At 38.6% G+C, this 25,977-nt stretch overlaps 1 protein-coding gene across 1 annotated transcript; it reads right to left on the bottom strand.

The window, feature by feature from the left end:
* Positions 1-396: 396 nt before the first annotated feature.
* rspo4 (R-spondin 4) lies at positions 397-25,063 on the bottom strand. The gene is made up of 5 exons (XM_028406637.1): positions 24,518-25,063; positions 19,119-19,307; positions 18,502-18,639; positions 16,142-16,348; positions 397-1,557 (listed from the first exon to the last, which is right to left on the bottom strand). The coding sequence occupies exons 1-5, from the start codon at positions 24,600-24,602 to the stop codon at positions 1,391-1,393; spliced, it is 786 nt and encodes a 261-aa protein (XP_028262438.1). The 5' UTR covers positions 24,603-25,063; the 3' UTR covers positions 397-1,390.
* Positions 25,064-25,977: the final 914 nt, after the last annotated feature.

The following is a 25,977-nucleotide window of genomic DNA, read 5'->3' as shown; positions in this document are numbered from 1 at the left end:
ATCAGATTAAAGTAACTGGACTCATAGCTCAGTTTTCCAAAGATGTTTTGTCACTCCCTCGAAAAAAGATACAGCATTAGGCTGGAGTCGAACATCACTGTGGACTGTAGCCTCAGTTTACGAGGCGAGCTATCTAAGCCTTGATTTCTGCTGTTATAACGAAATGTGTATTTTGTATCTTAATTGTTTTTTGTTTTAATTTTCAGATTTGAATTTTTTTATGATAAATTGACACATTTTTAATTTTGCCTCTACACAAACACAACAACAAAGAAAGCACATTAAAATGTTAAAGGAAAATATTTTACTGTTTCCAGCTGACTCAGCAGAACTGATGTGCAGTGTTGGAACTTCAAGCATTGTTTAGAAGCAGAACGCAAACAGTTACAGGCCGGCAGTACAACATATGTAAACAACAGTGCAGCAGCAAAATATATATATTTATGTGAACGTACATTCATGTTGTGGAATGAAATCCCATGTCAGTTAAATATACAGAAGCAGTTAAAGAGACAGGAGACCCACATCTGCAGCTTTACCTGTGCAGTAGCAGGCAGGTTATAAAGCTGGCACTTGATTGGTTAAAACATTTATGTTCCTATGATGTGAGTTAATGTGTGGGTGAATAAGTTCCTTTATTTTAACACATTTCTGTGAAATAGTTTTGTTTGTGTTGTCCAAAAAACAGCCATCATAAAAATGTGACATACTTTAGTGATAATAATGCCTCTTATTTTGACCTGATATACAAAAAAGCTTCAGACGCTGCACAGGAAGAGGAAGCGGTTGGCTAATTAGTCACTACACACAAAAAAATACATGTGAAGTTAATATTCCTCTGATAGTCCTGTTAAGTTGCAGCCATTTTGCATTTGGGTGTCAGAAAGCGAGATGAAAATGAATCCAATATTTAAATTGGAGGCTTTAATTATTAGATGCAGGACATGCTGCTAGTCAAGGTATGGAAGAGGTGAAAGTCCAGGTACAGAAGATGAATATGAATAGCAGCATATCTCACATCTTAGTCCAGAATATGAGGATTTTACTAACAAAACTCCTAATATTGTTTTCATGTTTCTGTAACCTGTATCAATGTAAGCAGTTTTGTCATATGGATACATAATAATAGTGGATTATGGTGTACACTTAAATATACTGACTAATGTTAATGTTGTTAAGCAGATTATTTTGCTGAGAGATGTTTGACTTTTACATCATTCAGATTCTGTTAATCTCTGCTAATCTCTGTTGTATGTGGTTTCCAGATTAGAGCAAGACTTAGCTGATAAACTGAGATTCATTTCTTGGCTACAAAATCTGACTTCATCGTATCTACTGATATAAATTCCAGTAAAGAAAACAAAAAAGTTGATGTTTCCTGTTATAGATTCTATTCTCTTGGATGTAAAGCCCTGTCCTCAGGGTGTCCTCGGGGATCTCCTGTACTGTGCGTTGTTCCGTTGTGTGAGTTTCCGTCGCCGTTGCCGGCGAGCAGCCGTAGTCGTTTTCTCTCCCTCTTTCTTCCCAGTCCTGCTTTTTTTTTAGTCTTTCTTCTTTCTGACAGATGAGAAGATAAAAATACATGACTTTCCTCTCATTTGGCTGTTTACTGTGCTCATCACACATCTGTTTCGCATCACAGCTGCATAGCTTACATGCTCTGCATTATTATTTTAAACAAGGTCACCTCCAACAGTAGCAGAGTATAAACACAGAAATGTTGTTTAGTACAGTTTCTAAAGGCACGGACAGAGACAAAGAACAAAAACAGGACATTTTTGTTCCATTTAATTTAACTAATAAATGTATGTATTTGTCCATATGCATCCTAAATCAGCGTTGACAGGTCCCTGTAAGACACATCTGTGTCTGGGATTCACCTCTGTGAAACATTTTGTTTCTTCCGCTTCTTCGACTTGTCCTCTGAGACTCTCTTCTTGTCTCTGTACTCAGACTTAGCTGAGCTTTGGAGCTGAGTCATGAGGTCTACCTCTGTCCTCACACTTAAAGCGGCTGAGATCCACTAGCCTTGTGGAAGTGGATCTCAGCCGCTTTAACATGCCATGGCACATAAATGATGTGTGTAGATATCCATGCAATAGTTTTGAAATGATTCACCTGCATTAATTCACATTTTAAGCTGCTTGTGTATTATTTTATGTCATTTTTTAACCAAACGAAAACATTGATGAAATTGGCTGACGTCACCTGACATGTCACTTGATCAGAGAATCAGGTACAAACACCATCTCTGTCGGTTGCTGGCCCCAGACTGTGGAACACTCCGCCTCCTCAACATGTGCAGCATCATGGACCTGGATCTTTTTTTAAATCCTGGCTCAAGACTTATTTATTCAGACTATTAACACCTAGCAGTGACACTCATTGTATCTTAACAAGTGCTATTGTCTTAAACTTGTTTTATTGTTTTAATTTCATTTTAATAGAAAGCACTGTGGCCATCTTTGTGTTGTAAAGGGCTCTACAAATAAATGTTGATTGATTGATCCCGCCTCCTGCTGCCGCCACAATGGCATGTCAGTTCAAATCAGTCAAAACAGTGGTGTGAAATGACATCTGATCTTATTTTTCATGTGGAATTATTAACTGTGTAAAAACCCCTACTGAGCAGATGTATTGATCTGCCAGTGCTTGAGTGATCAGAGGTGATCAGACTGTTTGGCGCCTCAGCTTTACATGTTTGCCTGCAGTGAGTGTGCCTTAAGGAAAGGTGCAGTTTCAGTTTTTCTACTTCCTCCAAACAAAAGAAAATATGTTGGCTAAACATGCTCTGTAAATGTAGCTCAGGCTTGTGGAAAAGTCAGATTTCGGTCCAGGACCATGAACTGATGCAGAGTCCAGTTCTGACAGCAAAATATTCTCAGTGATGTATCGCTGCTTTGATAACAGGGAATTTTTGGACTAGGAAAACGTTTTTCTTTTCTTTTTCAGCAGTGGTGTGTGTGATCTGATACTTCAGTGTTTAGCTTAAACTTTAGGAGGTTGGAATGAATAAAGCTTTTCATATTTTACAATGCGTATCAGGCTAAATGATAAGCATACATCTCATATAGCTGTCTGCTTAGCTTTAGGATATAAAATGTGGTTTTGATGTTCAGCTTCAGAATGTTTGGCTATAGTTCAGAAGTAGAATCATTTTCTGTGATGTACAGCGATGACGTTGATTTAGAGGCTGGTTGGACAACTTAAAAAATAAATGCACAAAAAGGAGAATAGGAACAACCTGATGGTCTCTACTGACAGTCCAGGAAGGATCATTTTGTCAGAGGTGTTCACGGTCCACAATGGAAAAAAGGTGGCAAAAAAATCACATTATCAGCCAGGGAAGCGTTATATTTACTCATGTTTAAATAAATGGCGTACATTTTAAGGTTAATGCAATTCAAAGTGGTTCCCAGATGGCTGATTTGCCAATAATGACAATGATAATGAGACACACCAGTAGGGGCAATTAAAAAAAAAAGAAAAGAAAAAAAAGCGATTAAAAGAATACAGGTTCCCCAATATAAAGACAACATAAAAAGTAAAAATTTAAAATTAAATAAGCAATGGGAATAACATTAGAAATAGTTGCATTAAATTGAGAACAAAATTATAATAGGTCCCTATACTTTTCCTTTAATTATAATGTTTGTATCAAACTACACAGAAAATAAAACAAACCATAAAATAATTTTATGATGATATTATTATTATTATTATTTTTATTGGCTGAATTGTAGCTAATCGTAACTAAAACTGCTGCAACGGAGCAAAATGTGGGCCAATCAGAGCCAATTAGCCAAAAAAATAAAGGCCAATGATTCGTTGATGAGCCTGTCAATCATACACCCTGAACAGCAGGTGCGCTGCTGTTTACGTTAGCACACGTAATCGCTCGCTGACGGCGTCCTTATCTACCGCCGCCATGTTCACCGCCATGGCTGCGAACTGTCTAATGATTGTAAGGAATTTCAGCTCCTACTGTGGATAATTTAATGATTTTAACAAGCCACCGTGGAGGTTTTCTGTCATGTGTTGTCGTGTTATCGCGTGGAATCAGACCGGAAAAGGCCTGGCTCGTTATTAAAACTTTTTGTAGAAGAACGTCGGACTAATCGTTAGCATGGATTAGCTGACAGAGCCGCGGAAGCAGTTTGCTGGAATCAAACCCCGCCATGTCTGACAGGTAAATAACAGAAGTCATTGGAAAAAAAAGTATTTTGAATGAATAATACTATTTGCATTTTGTTTATTGTCGTTGGAATGATGTGTCGTAGAGAAGAATTTAACGCATGTATGAGTAGTGAACAGCTAGGTTTGTTTATTTGACACTTCCGTTGATGTCCAGCATGATGTTCAACGCCTTCCCAAGTAGTTTACCTTGTGTTCCAGCAGAGGGCAGTCAAACAGTTTAGTCAACAGGTTGAGCTGTTGTACAGCTTATTGCCTGTCAAATAAGCTGCTAATGTCATGCAGTTTTCTATAGAAAAATCTACTGTAAGTTACCAAACAATAACAAATAATGTGCAGACTTGCATGTTAGCAGATTCTTTTACCAATAGCCAACTGAGTAGCAAGATTTAGGGAATAAGAGACCAAATTTGTAATCAATAGCTATACTGAATAATTGTGTATAATATTATTTTCTATTTGGTAACATTTAGAATATATAACAAGACCCACAAACACAACGGATGTAAAGAGAATTATGGCTTCTTTTTTAGAACTTTTTTATCCAAAACATGTGCTGGAACGCTAGAGATTAAGAAAATACAGATGGAGCTTTTACTGTTATGCTCGTAAGTTAGCATCTATCAATTTTAACTTGTTGCACAGTAGGTTTTGTAACTTTGTTCTTTGTTCATGGGGCACATTGGTTTGCGTTTTGACGGGCCCAACAGGAGTTCCCACTTTCCACCCGCAGAACCTTGAAAACATCTTGCATTTGATCTGAAGCCAGCTGTTTGCTTGGCATTGTTGGTGGAGCAGTGAAAAGTTATCTCACACTTTGCTTTGAGTGATTTTTGCTTGTTTATCTGCCGTGTCAGAGGCCAAAGTGATGAGAAGGATGTTCATTTCTGTGTGTTTACATCAGGCCTTCTCTTTTCTGCCCCTCAGTTATAGCAAGGCTGCAGAGCCACGCCATAATGCCGCACTGTCATCTGCCCTTCATTAGTAATGAGAGCCCATCTTTAGAGGTTGCCTTTTTAAATCCCCTGCTGTCTCCTCTCCTCATATTCTTCCTAAATAAGTCAGTTCCTCCTCTTGTTTTCCATCTCTAGTCACTGATTCCCTCCTCATCCCTGCGTTCATGTTATCTGTCCTTCATTAGTGATGCTGTCACAATGGCTTTGATTTTGGATGGTGCGCGCATGATCGGGAATTAAGAAAGGCTGTCCTGAAATGCCTCTGTACTTTCTCTGTGTTCTATCTATGTACTGCCAGAGTTAGCAGGCTTGTGTGCATAGTTATATACCAACTAGTTAATTTGCTTGAATAAATTAAATTCATTGTCGGTCAATAGCCCTGGTAGTATTGATATGTAGTGGTTGATGTTTCGCCACTCCCCTGAGTGGCTGCCTTCTTTCAGGTGCTGCATGATCTCTGTGCCCATGTAGCAGTGCTCCATCAGAATATTGTTATTTATTCAAATTATTATTTTTTTTCGAATATGAGCTCCCCCTCTAAGCCATGGGAGCGGCAGCAGAGGGATGAAAAGGCAGCATCTGGATCCTGAGCCGCAGGTTGCCGACCTCTGTTCTATAGCATAGTGACTCAAAACACAAAAAGGCAGTCAAGGGTGAAATTATGAGTGACCCATTTTCTTTATCATCTAGCAAATGTACTGCCACATTGACCAGACTTTATATCCAACATGTCACCACAACAAAGAGAGATCGCCAATCCTAAGAAATATAGCATAATGTGTGTGATGGTACAAAAAGTAAAGGGTCACTGGTAGAGAAGTGAGTTACAGTTCAATGAATGCAAAACTGTTGTCTGTTTATTTTTTTGATGTCTTATAGATAATACAGTATTTAAAATTGTAAACTTAATACGGAACATATAGGCCCTGTAACTCCTAACAAGGAAGCTATCATTGACCTACTTGTGACCAGTAGAATATAAAATATTTGGCTGCTGGGAAGTTTTTCTACAGTTCCTATGCAGTGTGACTGGCTTGACGTGTTGTAAAAATGTTAAATATCAATAGTAAGTGGAACATTTTCTTTCACTATTGGTAACACAAATAGGAGTTGAAAGTGGTCTTGTGCTGTACATATATCTACATTCATTGACTTTTAGCTTTAGTTTATAATTGCATTAAATCATGTCATGCAGATCAAGTGCTCTGTAGAGCGTTAGGACTTTTTATTGCATTCTTATATCTTGACCTTCCACATAATGACAACTTAAGACTTGTTTTTTATGAGCTTTCAGTCCAAGCATGTTTTTCTTTCACTTCTTTTGTTTTCTGTGAGCTTAGATACCATCTTAGGTAAGTTAAGAAAAATTTGAACTGACCCTTCAAATTAAGATTATATCAGTGATAAGCGGCCATGTCTCACATGTCCAAAATTTATTAAACAAAGATGAAAAGTAAGCGGATTTTTCAAAAATTCTGCTGTGTTATTCTCTTGAGCCTGACCTGAGTCCCTGCACAACACAGAGTTACACTCAGAACCACATGTTGCAGTGGAAGAGAAAAGCTCTGTCTATCGCCATAATGGATGATAAATCAGCATGAAGTTATGAGCAGCATGGGGCCGTGTGGGTGCGTGCAAATATAAACTTTCGGGTCATTCAAAGAAACACAAAAAATACACAACAGTACCAAAAAAATCACACAAACTAGAGGCCGTAATTTAATGCCTGTCAAACGTGTTGACATATCGACCATGAGAACTTGGGCCAGCTGTGTCAGGAGATGGGTTGTTACTGACCTTTACATAGGGATGTTGTTAAACTCCTGCCAGAATTTACCTTAAATTGTGTCTTGTGTCATTTTATTGTGGATGCACAAGAAGGCAACACAGCCCAGTATCAGGCTATTCTACAGTGTCACAATAATACCATAATCACCCTGCCTCTGCATGCAGTAACAGCCTGATACCTTTTGCTATATGCACGGAACCATGTGTTCATATCAATAGATTACAAATGATAATGTCAGCAGTTATAACATTAACATGCTAAATGTTAGCATAATATCGTTGTTGTAATAATACCATGTAATCCTAGTTTAGCAGTTACTATGCTACCATTAGGTGTGTCTACAATGCAATGCCTGAGAATTATTAGTGTTTCAAGTCCGGTATTATGTTAAACAACTATTGAACAAATGATAAGACAGTTAAATACATTTTTAAATTTCAGATTGACATTATAGCTATCAACCCAGAATTCTGTTTTTCACCCATATCACATCATAACTAGCTGTAATAGTGACCATGTTTGTGGCATGAAAAGGTCCATTTTCATCCAATTGTTTCCTTCTGCTCCAAGCTGTGTACCTGACTTCCTGTCAAAGCAATTATTCTATCCCACATAGTGGAAACAATCTTCTGGACCTAATCTTTCATTAATCCCCTTAAATGGGAATATTTTATGATTGAAAAATATGTGGTGTGTTTGATCTGTATCTCCTCTGCATGACATTTTTTGTGTCATAGGTCAAGCTTACTATAAGGTCATATGGATTAAATCATAGCAATAATATATTTAACGGGGCAGATGTTGGCAGAATCACAAACCGTACTGGCCTACTGTATCCAAAAAACATACCTAGACCAAAGCTTCAGCTTTTGTGTGACCTTTAACGGAGAAGATAAGAAAAAAGAACAAAATCGAAATCATTTCTTATCTGTCATAGAACATTTACTGCTTTTTATGTGGTACTCAAGCCAGTTGTTTCCAAGTGTGTGCACTATTGACTAGCAGTTTTTTTAGGTGAGAAGCCATGCAGTGGCGACTTTTATTATGACACCTGCTCATAGCTAGAAATGTGTTGGCCAAAAGCAGCTTTGCACAATGAAAACAAAACCTCCAGCATTACAAGGCACCCACAGACAATAGTAACCATTTAAACAGATATAAAGGGTTAATTAATTCTGCTCATATAAAGCAGAGCTTTCAGCTTTTTTTTCCATCTTCTGAGGGCGCTGGCTCCAAATGTGAGTTAATCCTCATAGACTTCCATGTTAAAGTGGCAAGCTCATTTACAACACTTTACAAAATGAATAGATTTAGGTCTTTGTTGACTAAACTGTTTTTAACTGTACAGCAGGTAAGCTTATTTTATTATATTTAAGACTTAACAGTTTGCATTTTGAGTGATAGGCGGGTACTGACTCACATCTGCTTGCTCTCAACTTATTTGCCTTAGGATTCCAAACAGCTCATCACAGATGCTTCAACCGTACCCGTTCGTCTATACACAATAAGGCTGGAGGTGCCATGTGCCATAGGCCAAGTCTCACAGAGATCAAACCACTAAGTCTGCAATCAACAACAACCCACTCTGCCCCTTCCTGCCACAGCTACCAAAATTATGATCAGGACATCTAATAATCCTGTGATGTGACATAATGCTTGCACAGCACGCATGTTTACCACTAGTGTTCTACCATATCAGGTGCAGTAAGAACCAAGCAGACTTCTCTGTTATTAGAGAAACCAGTACACCTGCTGTTCTTTAATATGCAGGGCAACTATTTCTTAATGGGTACTCTTAAAAGGGTCATGAGTAGTTCAACTATCACAGTGCAGAACATTCAGTACAGACAGACTGACAGTTTTGAAATGAGCAGAACATATAAAAACATTTAATGTATTCAGTGCATACAAGGACCACCTGTGGAGCATACTGAATGTCCGAATTCTTGATGATCTGATAGAAATGCTGTGAAAGTACATTGGAATGAAATGACTCCAGCCAAATTGAATCAGTCACACTAACACAAAACCTCATGAAAATGTCTGGAACCCACAGAAACACACTTTTCTCATCTCTGCCCACAAGTTTGAGGCCTGTGTCTGAAAGAATAATAAAAAAGCACATTACTTGCTTTCTTCACTTGGGTCTCCCTCTAAATTACATTAAAGACATCCAAAATGTAAAAGGAGGGAAAAAAAAAGAAATCAGGACAGTGTGCGGCAATCTCGTCGTTCTCTAATCAGTACCTGTTGTCTTAGATTTAGCAGCCCCAAAGCTATGTCTGCCCACTGATCACTAAGCAGTAACTTAATGCATGTGATACTGGGGAAAATGTACTTTAGCTTGCTGTCTGTGTTGGGTTACACTGTAAGATCTACCCAGATCCATGTGTTGCTGGACCAGAGGAACACTTGAGTTCTGCACTGTACTGTGTCTATAACAGTGTAGCAGTGTGTACAACTGTGCAGTCTAAATTCCTTGGTCTGTGTGATTTATCCTGTTTTTGTTTCTTTTACAACGAATAGAGGTGTGTATGTGCATGGTCTTGTGTGCGTGTATGTGGTAAAGTAAAGGCACATATTCCTCTGTATATAATTGACACCCAGTAAGTTAAAGTTACTGTAACCTGTTAAAATTCATATCACAAATCAATACTTTCAAAATTTATGATTATTTAAGTAAGGTTGTCACGGTGCAAAGAGAGAGGACAGAGCATTGATGAATTCCTAGAATTAAAACGCACATCTCGTGTTGCCCTCTACCACTATTTATTATGATGTACGAATTGAAAAAAGTAGGGGATGACTAGTCCCTAACCACATGTTGTGACCACATGGTAATATTTGTCAACAGACAAATACTGCTATGTGTTGTTTATTTCTTAACGCCTAAATTAGTTGGATTCTCTTGGTGTGCCAGACCAGAAAATGAGCTCATATCCCCATAAAACAATTATCTGGATAATGTCACTGTGTCCTCCAAAACCTACTGCTGCTAAAGTCACACGTGGTCCCTATTCATTGGTGATGGATCAGCTCCAGAAAGTGTTGCTTGTTAATGTCAGAGACAAGGAAAAAATTGGTTCAGAGTTGTACTAAATAAAACTATGCTGTAGTGTGAATGGCCGTTTCAGTTGTACTATAGCAACCCCTGTACAGTGAAATGGTACAGTCCATAATGTGTATAATTAAAAAAAGGAGGAGAGTTTATTCTACTCTGGTTATATTGAGACTATAGTTTTGCCATGGTGGCATTACATCATGTTCAAATCAAATCTATGCCAACCAACATTAGGGCCAGATATTATTATTTACCACAAGACAGTGGCCATGTGCCAAATATTCAGATTTAAACTGCATAAAATCTTTAATAATAATTAGCAAATGTTGCTCAGCTAATATCTGTAGTGGTTTTTTATCTGTATTACGCATTTAATGCCCAAGTACCAAAGCTCCAGGATTGCAAAAACCAACATCTGTGGGTCAATCCTAGCCGTTATGGAAGCTGTCAGGCTTTAGAGGAGACCTCTTGTAATAATGGGTTGTAGGTGAAAAGGATGTGCTGATGCTGCATGTTGGATAAACATTTAATGCTTGCTTGTTATTAATATTGCATTAATCTGCACAATTGTCCCACAATATGTGAATATGAGGCAGCTACTCAAAGAAAGAGTTGGATCATCACATATTATGAATTGAGGGTAATATTGTCTGAGCACACAGAGCAACCTCAAAAGTATGATGGAAACCATCTGGGAGCCATTAGCTAGATTTTATACCAAACTTAATAATAGATGGGGCGATATCTCACAGAATACACTGCTAAAGGGAGGAAGGCAAGGAAAAATCTGAGGATCAGCACTTTTTGAAATTTATCATCTGGACTTCATGAATGGTTAGAAAATTATTCAGCTTCATGGTGTTGCACATGGACAAGCCAGGCATCAGCAAAGTCACAACCATGTAAAAGAAGTTCATACAATTCTTATTACCCAGCAAAACATGCCATCCAGAATTGCAGTGTGATTGGTGTTCTGGTGTATTTTAATCTTTTAGAACCTGGTGCATATCTCTAACTTTTTTACTGTTTGCACCATCAGATATTGTTCAGTATGGCTAGAATACAAACACGCAGGGATCCTAGTTAATCTTAGCTCTGTTCTGTGTGTTATTTCCAGCCTCGTATTGTGTTTTGAACTTGTTCTTGGCTGGCTAGCTGTAGCGTGCAGATCAATAAATATGCTGTGGGAGTGTACCAGGCCTGCATTTGATTTGTATTGCTTTAAGTAAATTAAGCAGTCAAGTACATCTGCAGCTGCATTCCCTTTCAGAATTAAATAACTTGTAAGAATTACATTTTGCTTTCTTTTTAGTATTCAGAGGGCAAAGAGTAATGACCAAGCAACAAGCCACGAGGGACTTCAGTTTGTATTATAACCTGTATTCATTCATTCATTTTATACTTTATATAATTAAGAAAAAACCACAGTAGCAAAGAAATAATAATAAAGAATGGACACTTTACAAAGAGGTTCAGGCACAGTTGTAATATAGATTTAAGACAGATGCATGCTGCTGGACTTGGTCCATAGTTACCGCTGTTTCCCCCAGTTTACATTAGTGTTGCACTGCATCGTAAAACATTCGCTATGCAGCCTCTTTGAATTTTATGGAAGGGAAACACATTATGTCCAAAATAAGAGGTACACAGCTGCTCTCTTTTTTTGTAGAAGCAAGCTGAGTAAATCAGCCTGACTATGGGAGATTATCACCACCATAAATACATCTTAATAAGCTTTCACACTAACTTCTAACATGTGTCTGCAGCCGCAAAGTCATTTTACAAACACATAAGTAAGAGGGAGGCTGAGTTTTCAACATGTGGACAGAATATATGAAATTACACAGCATGTGATGTGTTATTTTTTTCAAGTTGTGCTGGCTAAATTTACAACCAAGTGAATTCATTTGTTTTTAGTTGTTTTGTATATGAGTTTATACCAAATCTTGCATGTTACAGGTCTGTTTTGGGCTTCATAAATCTAATAGGTGGGTGAATCTTGTAACGCCGGCAGGATCCATAACGTTTAGTGCCACAACACATTTGCGCAGAGCTGTATTTCAAATTGGACACTGAGCTTTTACTGTTTTCATCATTTCAATAAAAATAGTACATTGAAAAACTGTTAATAACTTAAGTTGTCAAAAGTAAAAGCGCTTATATTTAGACCTCAGTAAATGTGTGTAGCTTTTTGGTATTTTAGTTTCCCAGCAGACTGTCTTCAGTGAGAGAAGCTCTGTAGGCTAAATACTGTGTGTTTCACAGTAACATTATTATGGCTAACCATTTAAAATCATTAGGTACAGATACCAGCCATCACTGAGTTGTCTAGCTTTTCAAACTAAAAATGTTTAAGCAATACTTACATTGAATCCATCTATTCTATGAGCTTTAGGCCTTTTTGGATTTTATGCAGCACTGCGGTCATTTCTGTGTCTGTGGTGGTATCATTACACCATGTTCAAAGTCCAAGAATAAGCTGAGGACGTCAACTAAGTCTGCAACTTCATTTCATGGTGGAGAGGTCTGGTACTTTTAACAGGCCTCGTGGACCAAAGGACTCAACAAAGTACCTAATAAATAGTGAAGGTAAACAAGATTGGAAGGACATATTGTGAGGATTAATGCCATTGGTTGCTCATTTCACACAAAACATCATCTAAGAACAGGAAATTTACAGGTTTCAGTTAATGGGCTAAAGCCGGGCATACACTGTGCGTTTCAGATAACAAACATGGCGGCACCCACATGGCATTGGACAGAATTGATGGCGGCTATATTTGATGAGCAGCAACATGCAGCACAGATTGTGACTGACTTAGATTTTTCCTTTGAAACAGCAACAGCTCCGGGTTAGACATGTTTAATTTCCGGTTCAATGTGATCACCTGAGCACCTGTTTCGCGTGTAGTGTGAGCAGTGACTCGCAGCCGACCATTGCACCACACGGTGTGAGCACATACATCGTGAGCTTTGACTTGACATCGCATGCGTTTTATTCGTACTGTGTGAGTTGGTGTTAAACACAGACCAAAGACCCCAAAATCGCACAGTGTATTGGAGGATTTAGCAACACTAGAGACTGAAAAAATGGGGTCCACTCTTTTAACGTTTGGATGTTAGGGTCAAAATTTGGTATGGATCCATCCTGAGTGAGCACACGCTTGTGTATGTCTTCACCACACTAGTACACAAGCAATTTTTCCCTTTTGCCATATGCAACTAGGTACTACAGAAGTGAAGCGCAGGTTCACTACCTCCGCAGCACTTACTGTTTAAGCTTTAGGCTAAATAAAGGTGCATTCTTGTGTGCTGTCTCGCCTGGCCTACTAGCACACCACTTGATGATAATAACTGTTAATTCATGTATTTGTCTTGCCAAGATGCTCCCTCGCAGCATAATTTTGTATCTTTCTATGTCAGACGTTGCTAAATTGCCAGGAAAAAAACGATCAAACCTTGTGTTAGCCCGAGACAGTGTTCTGCCATTGGCGAAGAGATTGAGTGAAAAACAGAAGAGAGCGAATGATGTCCTTCCTTGTCATATGAAAACAATTGGACAACAAGAGAGTGGGAATTAAAAGACTAGAGCTGTCTAATCTGGAACAACAGAAGAATGTCAGGGAGATGCCACAGCACCCTTTTATCCCAGATGTATGCTATTAGGTCCACGGGCCCGATCCCTGCACCAGACTCTGTTGGATCAGATTTCTTCCTCTGCTAATGCCACCGGACATATGATCTGACAATGATAATGATAATTACCTCAAATGACATGCCTTCCATTGTGGAAGACGCACACAGGCATGCACACAGACACATGCACACACAATAAAACAAGGCAATATTTACAGCAGAAATTCCAGTTAGCCTTGGAAAAGTTAAAATCAACTGTGCATTCCCATTTACTATTTAATTTTTCACAGCTTCATTTGCTGTATAGGAAAATGTGGAACAATAAAAAGGTCAACAACTGCTTGGTTTAGAGGGGAAGCACAAACCATTGCCAAGTTTGGTTTTTAATGTTTTGGATACCCATGCGCCGTTCATCATTAATTTAATGCAGTAAAAGAACAAGAGCCAGGCATCGCCTGCAGTACAATAGTTCTATTGCTGATGAGGGCTTAGAATAAAGGACTAAATCGTCAGGTTTTTGTCCTCTTCAGTACGGTTTTAACCATTATTGACAATATTTTCACAACACTGGTCTTCCTGAATACTTTTAGAGACAAAGTTTGTTTTTTTCATAAAACACACAGTGAATTTTACTCCCTAGATGTTATCTGCATTAAATCTGAGATGTCTAATATCCTTGGATGGAAACAACCTACATGCATAAATGTCTGATGGAGTTGAGGGGGTGTGATGTTTTAAGATCTCACACTGTAACGGCTAACACAAGTCCTTTTTTAGCTATGGGGAGCATCATACTTGTCTCCTCTATCGCTTCTGTTTCCATTTGTTACTTTCTTTTTTAGTGACTCAGGGGATATGTCCTAAACAATAGTCTGTAGATGCATCTGTGAGAGAGTTTCCACAGGATTACACTCAGTCAGAGGCTACTCCAAAAATGTAATCACACTAGAAATAATTCTTAACTTAATTCCGAAAGCATGGGAAGATGCATCATTTTTTGTCTACTAGCTCACAGTTGTTTTTGTTGTTTTCAAGACATAGCTTGCACATTGCAGCATTTTGCTTGTTCCAGTGCATGCCGCCACTTGAGGCTTTTCGTTTGGTTTGTACCATATTTGTCTCGAATTTCATTTGCCATAAACAAAAACTTGTAAACAGTGTTGTTGTGGCAAGAATAACAGATGTACTCGAGATTTCCTAAGAGTTTCCTGTCAGCTCTGACCTAAGTGCCTGATTCGTTTAAGTTCTACAGACAAACAAGACCTCAAGGGTGTATGAATTATGACATTAGTCTGCCTAACAAGGATTTTGGGATGGATATCGACAAAGTGTTTTGTTGAGTCCACTTTAGTAGTTTTTCTTTCCATTTCTTACAGAGACCATCCACCAAATAGTTTCTAATGCTTCAATCACAATCAGAATCAACAAGACCAACAAACCCCAGAAATCTCTTCATAATAAAAAACATAATTTTGGTGCAGCAGCACCCTAAGATTAGAGCTTAAACTCCTACCAAGATACATTACAACAAAGTTCAGCTTTCTGGCTGACTATTAGCTTTGTGTATACAGGACAGGACATGGGTACTTTTGCTATAATTTGGTGGGGAACACAAAACCCACACAAAATACGATATCTGTATTGCAATATAGCTTCATGTGTGTTTTGTTTTGCTTTCTTGATATTCTGTTGTTTATCTGCTATCTGCCCAACCTTCAATGCACTGAACAAAGCTCAGACTTCATGCTGGAAGTGTTGAAAGATTGAAAAAAAACTTATCTTGTGTCTTATTTTGAGTAAGTCATGTTATTGTGTAGAATTATGAGTTTATGAGTACTGATTGGAGCCTGAGGTTTCTAAGACAGGCTAACCGTATAACCGCTAACTTACTTGAGCTACAAACACACAAAACTGAGGACATAACACAATACGAAAGCAAAACCTCATCATCTGGTTTTGCCTGCAACTTCCACAACTTTGTGTTCTAGTTTGCATAGCCAACTACAGCACAGTATGGACAGCTGATGTTCAGTTGTTTCCCTGGGTTGTGGAGTTTTTACAAAATGTTGATACTTAAGCTTTCTGAAGACAATTGACAGTTGTCCTGACTTTGCAGGTCTGAAATTTTGTGTCTGCATGAAAACGACAAATGTTTTCCACCCCCACTACACCACTACAGTAATTCTTTAGAAACTGTTAACATCAGCCAAAGAGTGTTAATTACAAGTGGCACATGTTTTGTGTTTTTATAAGGGTTGAATCCCTTCACCCCACTCTTCTTGGCATTACTAAGCACAGAAGTGTGTGAACACAGCACATAACGCAAGGCCAAACAATTCAGGGAAAGTTGGCATTCCATAAATAAACTAAATAATGAATTAATTCACCAGAAGGTACTGATTAGAAACGGGTGTAGTGTGCTGCAATAAATAACAGCTAAAGCATTTAGCCCCCTTATTGCACCTACTGTTTGCATTCTCTCCCTTTCCTTTGTTCTCTTCTCACCTGTGGGACACTTTTTCTTCATTCTGCACCTCTGTGTCTCGGTGTGGGGTGGGCAGTGCATTGCTGCTTTTTCCTCTGGGGTTCTCCTAGATTGGACTGCTCCACGAGTCCTGGTCTGCTTGCCCCACCTGAAACCGCAGGTGACCCCATTACGGACGCAGATACTCCACTCGCTCCACTCTCCCAACAGAGCCAACAGACAGTCCTCTAGGAGGAAAGAGAAAAGAAGTCAAAAATGTGTGTTTCCTTTCTTGGGTTTGTCGTGGTGCTGTAAGGACTTGGCAGGCTGATGGTGCTCATAGATTTGAAGATTCGAGAAATGGACTGAGATAATTGTGTAAAAAAAAAAACAAAACTACAACCATAACCCATTGAGTGGTAACATATTCTATTAATATAAAGACTAATGTTTTCTTCAGACCCCTGGCCAACTACATTACTATGATTTAAGGTAGATGATTACTAGCTGAAGCATTTATACATGGGACATTACACTTGTAGAAACAGGTAGGTGATGAGTGATATCATCCTCCAAATCAATTGCTGCAGGTTTTTCCATGGAAAATGATCAAGTCTGGCCAAGATGAGCCACCATTTCTTGGCAATCGTGATTATCATTGTCAGATTTAAAAAAAATGAAGAGCTGCCCAATGTGTTTTTTTTGTTTTGTTTTTGTTTTTGGCTTGCTTAAGGTGTGTACCAACAGTCAGACATAAAACCTTAACACCACCATTAAAACCAGATGTGGTGTGGATGCCAGAACACAACAGTAGCAACAGATGGTGCAGGTGGACAGGAGTGGAGAACCAAACAGTATCAAATGATGAGTAAGCTCAACAATATATCTCACATACTTAGAAGGGAGGGATGATGCACTACAAGATATGAAGATAAATTGTAAAACGTCAGTGAAAACCTTTAACTTGAATCATGTGTTTAGCCCCATCAAACAGAATTAGGCTGAGAAATTGGTGAAGAGAAAGAAATGGAGTACATGTGTAGTCACAGAACCAGGTGATGGTAGGAGGATTTTACATATTTTAGAGAAAGGCAACTTGAATTTCATTACAATTTTAGTTTTCCTGCAATTCCTATTTCAGGAAACACAATTCTGCAGGTGCACTTTATCGCCTCTTTAGTCACATTATTTAACTGAAATCAGCTTGACATAAGATAAAGGAAAAAATAACAACCACAACCAGTGAAATACTGTTCCATTCACACATGAAATACTGCAGAGATGTGGCCTGAGAGCCAGACAGAGCAGATAAAAGGGGAAGAGTTTGCAGGAACAGGTCTGCTGCTGATTAAACCTCCAGATTAGTTTCACTGATGCATCCATTTCAGAGCAGATCCACAGTTTATAGCTGGCTGGGGTCAGTGCACTTTTCGTCCTCCCATAACAGACTGTAACTTGAAACGGCAATTAAAATAGGAGACAGTTCTGTGGGTGTCAAACTGTATATTGCAGGTTGGTTGTTTGGAAGCTTGCTAGTATCAGGTTTTTGAACCTTAATTTAGAGACAGAGAGCACATACCTGCATACTCCTCCCCCAGTACATTATCCAGACTTCCATATGTCTATGAAAGGAGGACAACTGCCTTTGTCTTACACATCTGGTCTGGTGTCTTTTCTTTCTTAATCATATGAGGATGAACCCTCTTTAGTTTGTAGATGCCTGGATGCCAGAAGTGTAGTAGTTTTGGTAGTAGTGGCCCCTGTGTCTGGCCTGAAGTAATAAAACACATTTGTGGAGCTAAGGTATTTGCTTTACTATTATGAGGTTTATTACCATATTTTGGCTTTTACTCTGTAGTTCAAATGTAAAAAGTTACAGCAATACTACAAAACATCTCTCACATTAAGTTTGAAATGTCCATCTTTGTCTAAATAATATGCAAATATATTTATAGTGATCAAACTGTACGTGCATTTAGTAGGCATCAGTAACTGACTACTCAAACATACTATGTGAACAAAAGTAAATAGACAATGTGTACAACAGGGGAATCTTAATGGTGCAGTCTACTAGATCTGCTGTAGATGGTTGTTTATATTACTGGTTGTCTGTGATTAATTAAACGATATACTGACTTCACAGACATGTTGGTGAAAAATGTCCATTCATTATTGTTACTTTAAATCATTCAATAAGACAATATATTTATGTTTTTTTACTTCTTGCTTCAACATCAACAACCACCAAAATTATTTTATTTTTAAAAGAAATTATCTTTCCAGTTTGATGTGGAAAAATTGCCTGTCTTGACCTCAAGGCCACTTAGGCAAAACACCTATGGTGCCTGAGTGTGCACATGGTTGTATCTATATAGTGTATCTTGTTTATATAAAAACTTACCAAGGCAGTCCGTCTGATGGCCAAAGGTTCCCTCTGGACAGCGGGTCAGACACTTGCCCTTGTACAGCTTAAAACCAGGCTTACACTTGGTGCAGAAATCCCGACTGAAACAGTGCTCGCAGTCCACAGAGCGGCACTCTGAGAGAAGCGAGAGCATCAGACATACATTACACACAGGTGCAACCGATGCAGTAGATGGTCCATTGTATAATGGTTGCCAAGCTATGAAGGTGCAGCAATAATGGATGGAATATATGATCAGCCACCATACAGGTCTATGCAAAACGTTTTACCAAGTACCACTATATTGATGCCAGATAGAAACCATCAGTATGTTTATGAAGTAATTTAGCATTCTGTAAGTTGGCAGCTGTTGTTGGAAAGCAAATGAAGCTTCTTGTGATCTTGTTCTGGCATCTCTTTAGTCAAATTTTTTAGTGAATGAGACAAAAACTATGCTCTGGATATTTTATTCTTTATTAGGACAGTATGTTTCTGGATTGAATTAAGCAAGGTACATCTCCATAAAAAGATGGTCTATAAGTGTAAACTGCATGTATACTGTGCATTAACTTCACACTACTAATATTTTCTAAGAACTTTTTATAAGAACGTACTCATACAGCGATTGATGTCCTTCCCCCTCTGTCCGTAATGTCCAGCAGGACAGGCGTGGAGACAGGTTCCATGGTGGGACATCCCCTCCCTTTGCAGGAACAGGAAGAGACGCTCAGGGCACCGCACACAGCCGTTATCACGGGAACACTCCAGACAGCTCCGACAGTCTTCTGAGGTGTCTCTGTGAGCTGCAGGAGACAATTGGTGGTAGAGTGGGTCAGATCCTAGTCGGGTAGAGGAGTTCTTAAATAAAAGCAGAGCCGAGTAAGAAATGAAGAGAGATTGAGTGTGAGCAGGGAACAGAGGTGATGAGGAAGGAAAAGAAACACCACAAATCCCCAAGATACCCCATAGAATTTCTGGACTCCATGAACAAAATCCACCGCTGATATCCTATGAAATATCTGTAGATGCTGGGGGCAGGAAGCATGTAGCTTTAGTGCTCTTTGTAATGTTTAGTATTTTATTTATTGATATTTATGATTCTTGTCACTACATGACACTACATAGATCTTACACCTTTGTACTGCACTGTTGCCCCTACTTTACAGTTTTACAAAACGCAGTCAAAAAGAGTGGATCTCAACAAGTCACTCAGCTTTTCCTGTCTGCTTTAACATAAAGGCAACTAAAGACAAAGCATGGGCAAACGTTGGGCGTGTCACACAGCCCAGCATCACTGATGGCCCCATCCCAACCCATCTCTCTCTCTCTCCCACTGTTGCTGGCATGTTTTCCTGTCAGTTGTTGTTGCATTCTTGTGTGGCACCTTTAAAACTCCAATTTCTGACCAGACTTTAAGACATTTGGGATTTGTTGTTTTTGTTTTAAATAATTTTAACACTACACAATAGTCTTTGGTCAAGTTAAGTCTACTTGATCTGTGTGCACTGTAATAATAATCTCATAATAAAATGAATGACTGTAAATACTCACAATCACAACAATGAATGAATCTGCTTAATAGAGTCCTTTATCTTAGTATTAGTAGTAGTGAATTTACCATATTTTAAAAAAATGGAAAAATGGAAAAAAAGTCAGTGGCCCTTTGCTTTGTTTATTGAAGTCTGCCCTTGTGAATAAATAATTGCCCACCCTTGTGTTAGGATCTGCCTCTAAGATAGCAGATTGTCTCGGCATGTTGTGGAAGCTCAAGTTCCAGCATACAGTTCTGTGGCAATATGCCATTGCGTTATTTATTGATCTGTCAATTTTCTCAAATGTATTATGTGGTGATTGGCTTTCCAGAAAGGGGGTCGTTTTCCAGGCTCTCACTGCCATGGTTCTATTCAGAGCATTTTAACAATGCTATAAGTAGGAGCTCCCGTCCCTAGCCCTTGTACGTACCGTACATCCTAATAGGCAACATTTTTCAAGTCGGTTTGAGAAATCAAAACATCCCTAAAAATGTAATATTGTAATGAAAATGTAGTAACTTCAGGTACCGTATGACTCCCAGGCTTATTTGTAAGCCAAAGTATAACAAAAGCAGAGTGTTAATGTCTGCTCCCAGAGACACACAAGACTCAACAGACAGAGTAGGAATGCTTCCAATCCATCAGGGATAAGGAGGGATATAAAGATGGGCAAGGTGGGATGGAAAGATAGATTGAGTCTATAGAGGAGGTGAAAGGCAGGCAGAGAGTGTGCGTGATTGTGAGCAATCGCTGTTTGATCCTCGCAAAATACCTGTGGCTGACTGCCGACATCTTTGTTGAGTGTGTAAGTAACTGGCTAAGGACTGAAAAATCTCATGCATCATGTTTGACTGTAGACATTTACTTCTCAGGAGTGTAACCATTATTTTTTTTTTTTAAACAGAGCTGTTGAAGGGCAATTTATCAGGTTCCCACTCAATTCTATAGCCACCTCTGCATGTGAAAGTAATTCATCAGATGAAGAAGTGAACTGACATCAGGTCTACATAAAGGGCAAAGACTTCATTTTAAAGCTTCAATTTTGCTGAAAAACTGATCACACTGGGAGAGATCCATCACATAAGAGGCATAAAAATGACTTCCTAACCGAGACCTCAACAGGTGGTTCTTCATGTACTCGCCATGCTAAAATGGACATTAAATTTGAGCAAATGCCTCTTAAAGTAACACGACTTATATGAAAGTGAATTTTCTCCTCAAAGTTTGTAGGTTTTCCCACAAAAAGAAGAGCAGTCAGCTGACACAGTCCTGTATCAAATGAGTGAAAGATAAAAATCCTCCACAGTCAATTCATCCATCAACAGTTTGAGCCATGCAGAATTTTCCCAGGGAAACATACACATAAATTCCCTGCATGTATTGCCAGCATTTGCTAACTATAACTTTATAAGGTCAAAGGATGACACAACAGCGCTAACACACTTTTCAAAAGCTGGAATCCGAGCTGACTTCAAAATGTTTTTTATAATAAAATGTGAGCTAGAAAATCTTATAAGATCTCCTTGGTTTAAAAAAAGGTAGCGGTATTGATAGAAATTTGTTTGGAATTTGTCAGCCGCTCATAGGCGAGATCTGCAAAATGTAATTAGTTGTGTCCTTATGAAGGATAGAGACAGAACGATGACAAGTAAAGAGGAGTCTGGTGCAGACACAAGCATCCATTTTACAGAGCTCTGCGACCCGCTTAGGTCTCGACCCACTGTCTGAAAAACAGTTCTTTGCACATATGCTATCGATCTGCAGTCTTAAGGGACTTTTAGAGGAGGGGCAGGTTTAGGTAGCGTAAAATGGTGACCTTTAACCTCACATGGGATTGCCCTGGGTGTTTTTAACAAGCACCAGGTGTAACAAGCTCTGTCGGGAAACATGTTCACATTTAAATAGTAGAACTCTACAGAATACATGGCATATGTAAAAAGACTACAAAGATGAAGCCAGAAAGAAACATTATTTATGTAAAGGTTAATTATTTTTTAGTAAAAACCAGAGTACAGAAAGTCAATATTTCAGAAATGAACCTAGTTTGTTTACGTTCTGTTTTTCAATTAATATTATACCACATATTTTAAGATATTCTCCAAAGAATGTCACAATCCATAAGCAGGATGTGGATTATCTATTATACCTTAATGTTGTAACTGAATTGCTAACTGTTTATAAGACTTCCCCTTTTGACTGGATTTTGTCTGTAACATACAGCAGCCGCTGTTTCTGTAAATGGAGCCAAAATTCATACATGTGTACATTAACAAGAAAAACGTGCAAGTCGGGGGTGATGTGTTAAAATAACACGAGCTGCGCAGTCCTTAATGACACGTGTGGATGTCCTGACAATTGTTAGCAGTTGTGTAAAAGACATGCAGCTATTTAGCATGTTTTTCTTTTTTAACCATAAGGGACCATATAGGGGGTGTTCAGTCTTCCATTTGCACTTGGATTTCACCTGGATTTTGTATGACTGCAACTGTACAAGTGCATGTGTTGAACTGGTAGCTGCAACACCATATAAACATAATTTGTGACTTTTTGCTATTCTTTAGCTTGTTATTGTTATTTATACATGGCTTCGGCTGCCAAAATTTGTGTTGCATTGTACTCCTTACACATGACAGCAATGTATAGGTACCTGATTGCAATTACTCCTATCTCTTTACACTGGCACTCAAAATGAATACACTTTGGAGGTGCAGATGTGTTATACAGAAGTGTTTACACTTGTGCATTATACCACTGTGTTAGAGGATTACGTGGCAGCACAGCAGCCTGGCAGCGTCTCTCTGGATACACAACTGGGAAGAATTTTATCTGCAATTTTGATCATTGTTTTTTTCTCCGTCAGTTCTCATGTAAAACAGCCACAGGTGCTCACAATTACCTACAGTAAGCATACCGACACAGAAATAGCACTAATGGCCATAATAATGGGTTCAGCCTTCTGACCTCTGCAGTTCCCCCTGAAATACTAGACACTTTTTTCAGTCTTTTCTTTCTGTCTTTGTTTTAACAGCTAAAAGAACTAAGTCCAGGTGCGACAAAGTGTTAAGGGGCAGATGGTTGGGGAAGGAGGGGAAGATAGAAGTTGTAAATGAAAGAGAAAGAAAAAGGGGGACAGGAAAGGATAAAGCGACAACATAAATCTCTCGATGTGATAAGATGCATTCTGACAGCAGGTCAACCGACCATTCCCACAGCTAGTGTTTGACCCCTCAGACCTATAAACCGTCTCAAACCTAAAGCTGTTCCCACCTATTAATGTCAAATATCTCATTAGTTCACTTGCTAGCATATAGTTGACTTTGTTGCAATCAATACATTCACTGATCTGGCTTGGTCTTAATTACAGATGTGTCTTTATAGTTGTTTATTTCCAAGATTAGAATAAAAAAAACAATCGGATGTATAAACCTAAATATAAACCCTTTTATGGCTCTTCACAAATGTATCACATATCGCCTTTTGGGTAATTGCCAGTTTTACTTTTTTAAAGCATGCATTTGATGTAGCACAGTCTTGCTGTCACAAACTGTAATGTTGAATAAGAGTCAGTGGTACCTGATGGCTTCAAGCAGCCCCTATCGTCATTATCTAACGTCTCACCTCTGGTCGGCCTATGGGGGCAGAAAGGGGAAACGTCGGAAGTCAAAATGATGGTGTAATTGAGACCGGATCCCCCTCTATTAGTCACAAATTCCCGAGGAAATGCCAGACACCGGTGAGCATGAGGGTCAGCACATACCTGCGTGGCTGCATCCCAGGACAGTGTTCACTGAGATGAGGGGGAATTTCTTTTATTTTTAATAATTAGTCATCAGGAACAAATGTGGGTGTAAATAGAATTTTTAAACACTATTAAGTGTCTGCAGGTACAAAGTTTAAAAAGGAATCACATGACCGTTCAGCCACTGAATGCAGGTGGGGGAAACAAAATGTACTACAGATACATTCACAAACCTGGTTATACATATAGACATGATCATAACAGTATTCAGGTAACCAGGATTACAAAGCCAAAATAAGATGTTAACCAGAATACAGGTGTGTATGTACACAGACTCAGGGTTTATTTTTCTAAAGAGCTTTTAGAGAGGCACTCAACCTCTCTGTTTTTATTATGACATTTCAACAATTTGTTATTAAACATGATCTATCTACTCAATTATTTTAATTAATATTATGTAATTTACTTGATACTATGGCACACACTGAAAAGAATGCTCGACTGAGAAACAATAGTGTTATATTATCAGTCTTTTTTTATCAACAGTCAGCTGATCTCTAGTGTACTGTAGTATTGTAGTGAATAAATATATTAGATGTTGTAAAATCATATTTTGTAAAATGTACAGAATGTCCTGGTTACAATCTTACAAAGATAAAATATAAATCTGTTAAGTGTCTTATTAGAAACCTACAAAGAATGAAGAATAAACTGTAAACTTTCTCATTAGCTGTGTACTCACCACTTTGCTTCTGCACGACACTGGACCCCATCCTGATCACCTCACATAGCAAGGACATCACAATGGCAAAGAGTCGCAAATGCATCTAGGCTGCTGGCAAGCGCCCGCTTCAGCGCCGGGCTGCAGACATTTGCAAAGACAGTCTCCAGGGGTGGCAGGTTGAAAATGTAGTTTCCACAGCGAAGCACAGAAAAGAGACAAGACAGGAAGACGGCAAAGGCTGTGGGTTTAAAAAAAAAAAAAGGGATGATGGAGATGAAGTGAAGAAGATAATCTCTCAGGCGTTAAGCGGCGACAAAAATAATTGTGTTTAAGGTGATAGAAGAGATGAGACGAAGAATCCTCTTTTTCTTCGTCCCGATTCTTGTAGTTGATTTAGGGCTGAGATGAGGAGAAGGGCACCCATAAAGAAGAAAAGAAGCACACAGGAGAGTCGGGAGAGATCTGAGGTGTGGAGAGCAGAACGCCTTGCCTGCTTCCTCAGACTGGCAGATTAGAGGGAAAACTCAACATTTAACTACCACTGTCAAATTTGCGATAAATGAGCTCCACTTATCCCATAGCCATCTTTAACCCTTTGAAGGGCGTGCTTTAAGTGGTTCCATATTTCTAGCTTGATCCTTAGACCCCCTCCTCTTGGCTCTATCTATTGTTGTGCAGTCTCTCGTTTTTATTATCCCTGTTTATTTTTTGTGCTTGTACTGGGCAGCTTTGTTTTCTGTGGCAATCCCATTAAATGTGGGCAGTCGGTAAACTGAAATTGACCACCCTGAAAGAAAGATAAACAGCTGGAGAACAGCAGAGCTAAGGGTCTAAAATTTGATTATAACCTGACATGTTTTTACAATTGATTTGTTGAGGCTATTTGGAAAAGCCAGGTAAGTAAGGACGTCTGAGAGGAAGAGGATGGCAGACTCATTGTGTAAATACAGGTTGTTTCCATATTATTTGGTGATTCATTCAATTCTTCTTTAATATACAAATATGTCTTTCAGAATGACCCAATCACAGCTACATTAAGATGAAGATTTACTTTATTAATCCCTGTGGGGAAATTAAGTACATGATACATGAAACAGAAAATTCTAATAGTCCAATGCATTAGTCAAACCCATACATTAAATTAATCACATTAATGCTCCTCTAAAGATATATATATATTTTTCTCCACTACCTGTTGGTTTTTTTGAATTACATTTTGTAGTACCGTTTTGTATCTGGCACCTTTCTGTGGATATACACGGGTATGAGGAATGTGTTGGTTGTGTAGGTTCTTGTCACTCTGGTAAAAAAATGTTAGAGAAGCTTGTTGTGGATGCCTCATACCATGTGTTAAATGTAAAATGGTCTCACACTGATAGTTTTCCAAATCTGAAATTAGTTTTAATGGTAGAGTGAACCCAGAGAGAAAACAATAATGAAGTGATAGCTGGCCATGTGTCTCCTAGGTGGAGGTCTGG

Source organism: Parambassis ranga, chromosome 5 (genome assembly GCF_900634625.1).
Source record: "Parambassis ranga chromosome 5, fParRan2.1, whole genome shotgun sequence".
Taxonomy (NCBI): Eukaryota; Metazoa; Chordata; class Actinopteri; family Ambassidae; genus Parambassis; species Parambassis ranga.
This window is presented reverse-complemented; position numbering and strand designations above follow the sequence as displayed.